This window comes from Suricata suricatta, chromosome 4 (assembly GCF_006229205.1).
Source record: "Suricata suricatta isolate VVHF042 chromosome 4, meerkat_22Aug2017_6uvM2_HiC, whole genome shotgun sequence".
Lineage (NCBI taxonomy): Eukaryota > Metazoa > Chordata > Mammalia > Carnivora > Herpestidae > Suricata > Suricata suricatta.
The window spans coordinates 11377096-11388232 of NC_043703.1; the positions used below are offsets into that span (position 1 = coordinate 11377096).

Consider the following 11137-nt stretch of genomic DNA (forward strand, 5'->3'; position numbering starts at 1 on the left):
CACGCACGCATTCTTTTTTAAGTAGCCTCCATGCCCAGTGCAGAGCCTAACACAGTGCCTGAACTCACTCACCGCTCTGAGATCAAGACCTGAGCTGAGAGCAAGAGCTGGATGCTTAATCAGTTGAGCCACCCAGGCGCCCCCCAAAATATTTTTAATTGAATGAAAACAAAACACAACATAAAACCTATGGGATGCAGCTAAAGCAGCGCTTAAAGTGAAATGTATAGCATTGAATACTTATACTAGAAGAGAAAGGTTTCAAATCAATGATCTAAGCTTCTACCCTAAGGAAGGAGATGAAGATGATCAAATTAATGTCAAAGTAAGCAGAAGGAAGGAAATAACAATGATGGGGCAAAAATCAACGACACTGAAAATAGAGAACAGAAAAAAAAAACATCTGAACTGTTTTTTCATTTGAAGATTTTATTCTTTTTACAGCAGTATTAAGTTTATAGTAAAACGGGAGGAAAGGCACAGAGATATCACCCCCTCACACAGTCTCCTCCAGTATCACCGGCGCGGTATGCGTGTCACAGCTGGTGGGCTCCCACTGCATGTCATCAGTCAGTCCCCGGCGGACAGGACAGGTCGTCCTGTACGTTCAATGGACTTGGACAGATGTCTGCCGACAGACACTCACCATTACAGTCGTACAGAATATTTTCACTGACCTAAAAGTCCTCTGTGTTCTTCCTATTCATCCCACCCTCCTCCTTAACCCCTAGCAACCACTGATCTTTTTACTGTTTCCACAGTTTTAAAAGTCATATAGCTATATAAGGATTGCCACTTCAGATAGCTGTGAAATTAGGTGACTAACTAGTTGGTACCTAACCTTCTAATTTCTGTATAAGTCTAAGTACATGAAATAGAAGTGGGGGTTTTGATTTTTTACTTTGCTTTTCTGTTTGGAGTATCATTGTAACTACTGTATTGTAAATGACGGAAAATAACTGCATATGTTAAAAAAAATAAATTGTGTAAAAAAAATAAATTAATTAAAAAAACTAGATAATAAACTATGGAGTGCAGAAAAAAAAAGTCATATAGTACGTAACCTTTTCAAATTGCTTTCCTTCACTTAGGAATATACTTTGAAGGTTCCTCCATGACTTTTCACGGCTTGATATCTCATTTCTTTTTAGCACTGAATAATATTCCACTGTCTGGATGTAACCAAGTCTGTTTATCCATTCATCTATTGAAGGACATGTTGGTTGCTTTCAAATTTTGGCAATTATAAGTAAACATCCATGTCTGTGTAAACATCCAAATAATTTTTTATAGTCGTTAATATGTAAAAGAAACTGAAGTCATGGAGAAAAAAAAAATCTACAAAAACAAAAACAAAAACTCTACCAAAAAAGAAACTCTAGGGTCTGTTGGCTTCACTGGCCAAAGCTGTCAAATATTTAAGGAAGAAATGATACTAATTCTACAGAAACACTTTAAGAAAATAGAAGAGAAAGTAACATGTCCCAACTAATTTTATCAGACCAGCATTACCTTAATACCAAAAGTACACAAAGATATTACAAGAAAACTATGGACCAACATCACACATAAATAGAGATGTAAAATTTTAAACAAAACATCCGTAAATCAAATCTACCTCAAGATCATAAAAGCCACATATAAATGACCCACCACTAATATCCTCAATGGGGAAAAACTGAGCGTTCCCTCTAAGGTCAGGAACACGACAGGGATGTCCACTCCCACCACTGTCATTCAACATCGTATTGGAAGTCTTAGCCTCAGCAACCAGACAACACACAGAGGAATAAAAAGTATCCAAATCAGCAAGGAGGAAGTCAAACTCTCACATGACATGATACTCTATATGGAAAACCCAAAAGATTCCACCAAAAAGCTGCTAGAACTGATCCATGAATTCCGCAAAGTCACAGGATATAAAATCAACACACAGAAATAAGTAGCATTCCTATACACCAATAATGAAGCAACAGAAAGAGAAATCAAGGAATCGATCCCATTTACAACTGTACCAAAAACCATAAAATACCTAGGAATAAATCTAACCAAAGAGGTGAAAAATCTATATACTGAAAACTATAAAAAGCTTATGAAAGAAATTGAAGACAAAAAAATGGAAAAATATTCCATGCTCCTGGATTGGAAGAACAAATATTATATGTTAAAATGTCAATACTACCCAAACAATCTACATATTCAATATAATCCCTATCAAAATAACATCAGCATTCTTCACAGAGCTAGTACATAATAATCTTAAAATTTGTATGGAACCAGAAAGACCCCAAATAGCCAAAGCAATCTTGAAAAAGAAAACCTAAGCAGGAGGCATCACAATCCCAGACTTCAAGCTGTATTACAAAGCTGTAATCATCAAGACAGTATGGTATTGGCACAAAAACAGACACTCAGATCAATGGAACAGAATAGAGAACCCAGAAATAGACGCACAAATGTATGGCCAACTAACCTTTGACAAAGCAGGAAAGAATATCCAATAGAATAAAGACAGTCTCTTCAGCAAATGATGCTGGGAAAATTGGACAGTGACATGCAGAAAAATGAACCTGGACCACTATCTTACACCACATACAAAAATAAACTCAAAATGCATAAAAGACCTAAATGTAAGACAGGAAGCCATCAAAATGCTAGAGAAGGCGGTAAGCAAAAACCTCTTTGACCTTGGCCACAGCAACTTCTTACTCAACACGTCTCTCAAAGCAAGGGAAACCAAAGCAAAAATGAACTACTGGGACCTCATCAAAATAAAAAGCTTTTCACAATGAAGGAAACAATCAGCAAAACTAAAAGGCAACCGACAGAATGGAAGAAGATATTTGCAAATGACATAGCAGATAAAGGGTTAGTATCCAAAATCTATAGAGAACTTATCAAACTCAACACCCAAAAAACAAATAATTCAGTGAAGAAATGGGCTAAAGACATGAATAGACCCTTCTCCAAAGAAGACATCCAGATGGCCAACTGACACATGAAATGATGCTCAACATCACCCATCATCAGGGAAAACAAATCAAAACCACAATGAGATATCACCTCACACCTGTCAGAATGGTTGACATTAACAACTCAGGCAACAAGGGGCGCCTGGGTAGCTCTGTCGGTTAAGCGTCCAGCTTCGGCTCAGGTCATGATCTCACAGTTCGTGGGTTCAAGCCCCACGTCAGGCTCTGTGCTGACAGCTAGCTCAGAGCCTGGAGCCTGCTTCAGATTCTGTGTCTCCCTCTCTCTCTGACCCTCCCCTGCTCGCGCTGTCTCTCTCTGTCTCTCAAAAATAAATAAAAGACATAAAAAAAAAACCCACAACTCGGGCAACAACAGATGTTGGCGAGGATGCGAAGAAAGAGGATCTCTTTGGCACTGCTGGTGGGAATGCAAACTGGTGCAGCCACTCTGGAAAACAGTCTGGAGGGTCCTCAAAAAATTAAAAATAGAACTACCCTACTACCTGGCAATTGCACTACTGGTATTTATCCGAGGGATACAGGTGTGCTGTTTTGAAAGGGCACATGTACCCCAATGTTTATAGCAGCGCTGTCCACAAAAGCCACAGTATGGAAAGTTAGTTCAAACGTCCATCGATGGATGAATGGATAAACAAGATGTGGCATATGTGTGTGTGTGTGTGTGTGTGTGTGTGTGTGTGTACATAGATATACATATGGAATATATGTGTTTAAGTATGTATACATACATGTATATATGTATACACACACACACATACACAATGGAGTATTACTCGGCAATCAAAAAGAATGAAATCTTGCCATTTGCAACTATGTGGATGGAACTACAGGGTATCGTGCTAAGTGAAAGTAGTCAGAGAAAGACAAATATCATATTAGGAACTTAAGATACAAAACAGATGAACATACGGGAAGGGAAGTAAAAATAATATGAAAACAGGGAGGGGGACAAAACATAAGAGACTCTTAAATACAGAGAATAAACAGAGCGTTGGGGGAGGGTTTGTGGCAGGGGGATGGGCTAAATGGGTGAGGGGCATTAAAGAAGACACTTTTGAGGCCCCTGGGTGGCTCAGTCGGTTAAGCATCCAACTTCAGCTCAGGTCATGATCTCACGTTCGTGGGTTCAAGCCCCACGTCGGGCTCTGTGCTGACAGCTAGCTCAGAGCCTGGAGCCTGCTTCGGATTCTGTGTCTCCCTCTCTCTCTGACCCTCCCTGCTCATGCTGTCTCTCTCTGTCTCTCAAAAATAAATAAAAAACATTAAAAATCTTATTAAAAAAAATAAAGAAGACACTTTTTGGGATGAGCACTGGGTGTTAGACATAGGGGACGAATCACTGGAATCTACTGAAATCACTGTTCCATTATATGCTAACTAACTTGGATGGATGTAAATTTAAAAAATTGATTAAATAAATTAAATAAATAAATAAAAACAAAAAAAAATCTGTAAATATACGAAAAGGAGTATACCTCAGGTGCAGCTCCTCACAGGAATGACAGGAATGTTCGACATTCAGTTATCAACGTAACACACCACAGAAGCAGTCTAAGAAAACCGTATCAGTAGATGCAAAAAAAAAAAATTATTTGACAAAATTCAGTTTACTCATGATAAAAACTCTAGGCAAACCATAAATTAAAAAAGACTTCCTCAATCAATCTGATAAGGGACTCTAAGAAATATCTGTGCTAACATACTTAATGATGAAAGGCTTAGTGTTTCGCCACAAAGATCTGGAATAAGACAAGTACACGGACCCTGTGCACCTATGTACCATCACACACTGGCTGCTCCTGCCAGGGCAACAGGCAAGAAAATGACTGAAAGGCATACTGAATGGAAAGGCAAAGAATGTCTCTATTCTCAGACAACATGAATATCTATGTAGAAAAAGAAAACCTAAAAGGATCACTAACAACAAAAAGCTACTAGAACAGAACTGTGAGAAAGCAGAATGGTGGGTAGAAAGGGCTGGGAAGAGTGGGAATGGGGACTTACTGCTTAATGAGTACAGTGTCAGTTCTGCAAGATGAAAAGTTCTGGAGAGAGGCTGCACAACAATGTGAATGCATTTAACATTACTTACCTGCACAGTTATAGTGATAAATTATAAAAAGTTATAATGATAAATTTATACTATGTGAGATGTTTTTCTTAATCAAAATTAAAAATAAATTGGGGCACCTGTGTGGCTCAACCGGTTAAGCATCCAACTCTTGATTTTGGCTCAGGTCATGAGCTCATGGTCATGAGATTGAGCCCAGCGTCAGGCTCTGCGCTGAACACGGGGCCTGCCTGGGATCCTCTCTCTCCCTTTCTCTCTGTCCCTCTCTGCTCATGTGCAAGCACACAAATGCACTCTTTTTCAAAATAAATAAATAAACATTAAAAATCAATCAATTAAATAGCAATAGAAAGCTATGGTTTTGTTTTAGGCATGGGCATGACTTGATTATATCTGAATTGTCAAATGACCACCTTTGCTGCCTTTGACCTACAGATGTAAAGAAATACATGATATTCGCTAACAGATCTGTTTATACTGAACTATATTAGCATTCCCGCAGTAAACCCCACTGGAAAAACGACTGTATTTCTATATACTAGCAAATCACTAAAATTTTTTCAAAATGCATATACCATTTGCCATAACACCAAACACTGTGAAATACTCAGATATAGAACTAGCAAAATTTGTATGCTGAAAACTAGGATTCCCAGAAAGAAATTTTTTTAAAAACAGACCTAAATATCTATAGATAATCCATGTGCATGGATCAGAAGACTCAATATTGTTTAAATGCTAATTTTCCTAAATGCTAGGTCAGTGCAATCCTAGTGAAATTCCAAAATTCATAAAAAACAAAAGAATTACAATAGTGAAAGCAATTTTCAAACAAAAAGTTTGAAGATTTCACAATATCTGACCTCAAGATTTGGAAAGCTACAATAATCAAGACAGTGAGTGCACTATCGGGAAAAGGGAACATGCATCTCAGTGAGACTGAAGAGGATCCCGAAATAGACCCACATGTACTCAGGCAAGTAGTTCTCAACAAAGGTTCTAAGATAATCTATTTTAAAAAGATACTCTTTTCAATAACAAGGGCTAGAATAATTGCATATCCAAATATAAACAAATGACCTTCAACTTAGAATTCATACCACACATAAAAATTAACTCAAAATGAGTCATATACCTAAATAAAAAACTTAAAACTGTAAAATTTCTGTAACCATGAGTTGGATAAAGATTTTCTTAGAATGAACACAATAAACATGAGTTATTAAAAAAAGAAACCCTCAAACTGATTAGATTTCATCAAAATTAATACCTATGCTGTTCAAAGATCAATATTCAGAAAATGAAAAGACAAGCCAGACTGGGAGAAAATATTTTCAGGATACATATTTGATAAAAAAAAAAACCAACCAAACGAACAAAAACAAAAAACAAACCCCTCATGTCCAAAATTTAAAGAATGCTCACAATTCGGTAATAAGAGAAAAAAAAAACCCATAATTTAAACAGAAAGGATTTGGGGCGCCTGGGTGGCCCAGTTGGTTGAGCGTCCGGCTTCGGCTCAGGTCATGATCTCACAGTTCGTGGGTTCGAGCCCCGCGTCGGGCTCTGTGCTGACAGCTAGCTCAGAGCCTGGAGCCTGCTTCAGATTCTGTGTCTCCCTCTCTCTCTCTGACCCTCCCCTGCTTGTGCTATCTCTCTGTCTCTCAAAAAAGTAAAATAAAATAAAATAAAAAACATAAACAGGAATGATTTGAAAGATGTAACAACAGCAAATAAGCATAGGGAGAAATGCTCGACACACCATTAGTCTTTAGGGAAATGCAAAATAAAATAACAGTAAGCAGTAGATACCACTGCACATCCACTGGAATGGCATTTTTTAAAACTGATACTCCCAAATGATCTGAGGATGTAGAGTAACACATATTGCTGATCAAAGTGCCAAATGTTACAGACACTTTAAAAAACAGTTTGGCACTTTCTTAAAAAGTAAAACATACATTTATTGTGCCACCTAGAAAAATGAACAGAATCTGTACACAGGAGGGTTCAACATGGATGCGAAATGCAAGATCAACTTACAAAAATTAGTAACTAGAATTCTCTATGCCAGCAATAAAACAACTACACTTAGGAAACATAATAAATGAAAACAAGAGCATTCACCATAACAAAAACTACATCGTATCTAAAAATACAAAAGGTCTGTACAAAAAGTGTTTAAATCTAATAAACAACACTTTATAAGTAAATGGAGCAATAGTCCTTGTTCTAGGGTAAGAAAACTTAATAAAGGTATCAATTCTCTCCCAAATCAATCCATAAATTAAATGCCATCTCAAATTCCAGCTAAAATTTTAAGATTACTGATTAACTTACTCTAAAATTTATATGGAAGAATCAAAAGTACATGAATAGTTAGGTTATTTTTTAAAGCAATTTTTCAAAAATATTTATTTTGAGCGAGAGACAGCACGTGAGCCCAGGGAGGGTCAGAGAGACAGGGAGACAGGATCTGAGTGGGCTCCATGCTGAGAGCAGCAAGCCTGACGCGGGGCTCAAACTCACTAACCAAACCACGAGACCAGGACCTGAACCCAAGTCAGACACTTAACTGACTGAGCCACCAGGCGTCCCAGGTTATTTTTAAAAAGATGAACAAAAAAGTGACCTGTTGTACTAGATATTAACAGATATTTAAAAAGCAAAATAATTCAGAGATATTAGCGTATGGGGACACATGAACAGATAAACAGACCAATGGCCTAGAATAGGGACCAAACAAGCAGGCATATATGCAGATACACACATACTCTGTGACCCTCCATGTCTATCACAGGTCTGTAGAATCACATGCGTGTGAGTGGGAATACAGATAAAACAAGATGGCTGTGCGTCGGTCACTGTTGAACATGGGTGAAGTTGAAACTCAGGTTCATTATCGAGTTCAGTGTACTCGGGTTCAACACTATAATGAACTTCCGTATAGGCTTTAAAAATTCTGTAATAAACTCAAATGTCAGAACAAAGACAAAAATCAAAGCATATACTGCTTTGGTGACCCCAACGTACTTAGATACGAGCCTCCAGGGTTTGAGGCAGGACTTTTAGGCCTAGTCACAGATAGAAGACATGGCCTCCGTTTGCTTAAGGAGGAATACTTGGGACTGAGCCCAGATGCTCAGAGACCTGTATACCTTACAGAGACGGCTCCATGCAGGGTGGCTCAGGTGCTGGAGTGTCTGACTCTTCATTTTGGCTCAGGTCATGGTCTCACAGTTTGTGAGTTTGATCCCCACATCGGGCTCTGCACCAACAGCACTGAGCCTGCTTGGGATTCTCTCCCCCCCCCCCCCCCCCCCAGCCCCGTGCCCCTATCCTCCCCCACAGAAATAAATAAACTTAAAAAATAAAATAATATTCCATTTAGCCCACTGAAGCAGTGAAGACATTTAGCTCACATCAAAAGAAAAGGATAAATAGGTCCAATAAATGGTTAAAATCCACAGTCCATATCATACCAAAATTTGTGGTTTAGATTTAATGGCATGGGATGCTATGGAAACTCTAAGGTAAGAAAATAACATAAAAGCCAGTCCAGGACAACAAAAATGCCTGGGGACTCAGCAGTAGTAAAATACAAAGTCCTTCTGTAGGGATACTTTCATCAGAGGGCACACGGGAGCTCCAAGGGCAAACAAAATCCACCAAAAATGAGTTCACAATCAAAAATCACAAGCCACAACAGGCAACAGCCTGCCCTGTGGGAGAATATGATCACTGGAGAACTAGAAGTAACTAGAAGTTAATGTGTAAAAGGATTACATACTTTCTTCAGGAAACAGGAACAATAGTGGAAAATAAAGTACAGACCAGTGGGCCCCCCCATCTCCTGAAGAATCATGAATGATCCCCACGGCCTCTGAGTAAATGCCAAAGCTTGCACAATGGCTCGGAGGGCCCTGTGACCTCTGTTTCCTCCCTGACTCACCTCCTACTAGTCCCCCCTGGCTCACCCTGCTCCAGCTACACAGTCGCCTGAGTCAGTCCTCCACCTGAGGGCCTCTGTGCTGGCAGTTCCTTATGTCTGAAATATACTTCCGCCAGACTGCCACACGGCTCACTCCTTGACTCCTCCATGTTTCCATCCAAATGTCACCACTCACTGAGGCCATTTCTAACCATACTGTTCAAAATTGCAATCCAATTCACACCCTGCTATTCCCTGCCCTGGCTGCCTGGTTAGTTGGTTTATTTTTACACAGCACATATCATCATCTGACATAACATATATATCTTATACTATCTTGTTTACTCCCTTCCACCCCCAATTAAAAACGTAAATTCAATAGGAATATTGTGTCTGTTTTGATCACTTCAGGATCCTTAGAACCCAGAAAAGTGTCCACCATAAAGTTGGTGCTCAACAAATAGTTGTTGAATGAAGAAATGAGGAAATTAGAGAGAGGGGATCATTCTTGCAAAATATGTGGTAGAATTTTCTCATTCATTCATGCAAATCTACATGCACGTTCAAACATCAACTAAGTAGTTACTTCATACAAGGAATGATCAGGATCAGAGTATTCCTTTCTTTACTGTGGAAGTTCTTCCTTCTCTTCCTAAAAAAAAAAATAAACACTGACTTTTCTAAAAAATAATTTACCATAAAACATTAGAATATTTTCTTAAGTTATAAAAAGGACACAAGCAGTATAATAAAAATCACCTTTCACAGTTCAGCTTCCTGTTCCTTATTTTTATCCTTCCTTAGAACTAACTCATGTGTATGTCCACACCAACAACACCAATTTCTATATGACTACACGTCTAAGTACAGCTTCTGGCCTGCTACTTTCTCAGCTTATGGGTTTTTGCTACCCTGGATATACATACAGAAACGCCAGAAATAGGAATTAAAATCTACTACTCCATCTGTGCTCAACATCCATTATTTGGAAAGACAAAAGCTGAGGGCTGTAATATGGTGTTATAATACCCACTTCTGTTAAATTCCAACTCTTTTCTTACCAACAGTTACATGCACATGCATTCTGAGTTTGTACCTCATCTAAGACTTCAGAGGTAAGAACATTAAACAGAACGTAAACAGAATGTTGTATCCCTCCGACAAAAATCTCTGCGTATAATTATCTTCAGCTATCCCAGTAATTTTCAGATGATATAGAGTATTTTTTCTCCTTAAGGTTACTACTGGGGCCAAGCAGGAAGTTCCCTCACCTTGCTTCATTATAAATTTGGATTTGTGCTGTAGTGAGTCCACTAATAATCAGAACCTAAAGTTATTAGATGTATACCATAGGAGTTTCACAATTGCTCTACCTATGGTGTTTGAAATCCCTGGTCATGGGGGCTCCTGGGTGACTCAGCTGGTGAAGCATCCGAGTTCAGCTCAGGTCATGACCTCATGATTCGTGAGTTTGAGCCCCATGTCGGGCTCTGTGCTGAAGTTCAGAGCCTGGAGCCTGCCTCAGATTCTGTGTCTCTATCTCTCTTTCTGTCCCTCCCCTGTTCGTGCTGTCTCTTTCTCCCTCTCTCAAAATAAACACTAAAGAAAAATTTTTTTACATGTCAGCATACACTTACTATTAAAAAAAAATACTTTGTCATGTAGTTTAGGAAAAGATAAGCACACTTACACAATACCTATTTTAAAGTCTATGGTATACATGCTCTTAAAAAGTACTTACAGTATATCCAAGCCATTCAAGATATTAGTACAGTTAGGCAACATGTCTCTCTCATTTATTTGATTACAAAACTATTTTGCCTTTTGGGCCACAGTTAACTTTCAGAAAAGGGTTACAGCTTCTTTTATCAAGGTCTGCCTAACGCTGCCATCTAGTGGTTCACAGTGTGACTGCACGAAGCGCATTAAACTGCTGAGGTGCTCTTTCAGAAAAAGGGCGACCACGGAAGCGTAAATAGTCCTTATTAAAGTTCTGTGAGGGTGGAGCCAAGATGGCGGAGAGGAAGGGAGCTCTGTAAACTCCCTCCGCACCGTTTTTCGAACTGAGAAGGATATTACGTTCAACTGAGAGAGCGGAAGGAGAAAATACGAACTCCAGAGGGAATAGAACCGCAAAGATAC

The 11137-nt window shown here is 38.8% G+C and overlaps 2 protein-coding genes across 4 annotated transcripts in view; both read right to left on the reverse strand.

Annotated features, from left to right (window-relative positions):
• Positions 1 to 562, reverse strand: part of TM9SF2 (transmembrane 9 superfamily member 2) — a 63105-nt gene extending 62543 nt beyond the window's left edge. The window contains exon 1 of the mRNA XM_029938442.1: positions 503 to 562. Within this exon, the coding sequence (XP_029794302.1) occupies positions 503 to 562 (60 nt within the window). The remainder of the gene's footprint in view (positions 1 to 502) is intronic.
• Positions 412 to 11137, reverse strand: part of UBAC2 (UBA domain containing 2) — a 66135-nt gene continuing 55409 nt past the window's right edge. The window contains exons 5-6 of one of the 3 annotated variants that reach the window (XM_029936491.1): positions 9589 to 9647; positions 412 to 628 (exon numbers count right to left, since the gene is read on the reverse strand). In XM_029936491.1, coding sequence (XP_029792351.1) covers positions 567 to 628; positions 9589 to 9647 — 121 coding nt within the window. In that variant the 3' untranslated portion in view covers positions 412 to 566. Of the gene's footprint in view, positions 629 to 4472; positions 4545 to 9588; positions 9648 to 11137 lie in introns of those variants that run through there. The other 2 variants (XM_029936492.1, XM_029936493.1) reach the window with 2 other exon arrangements.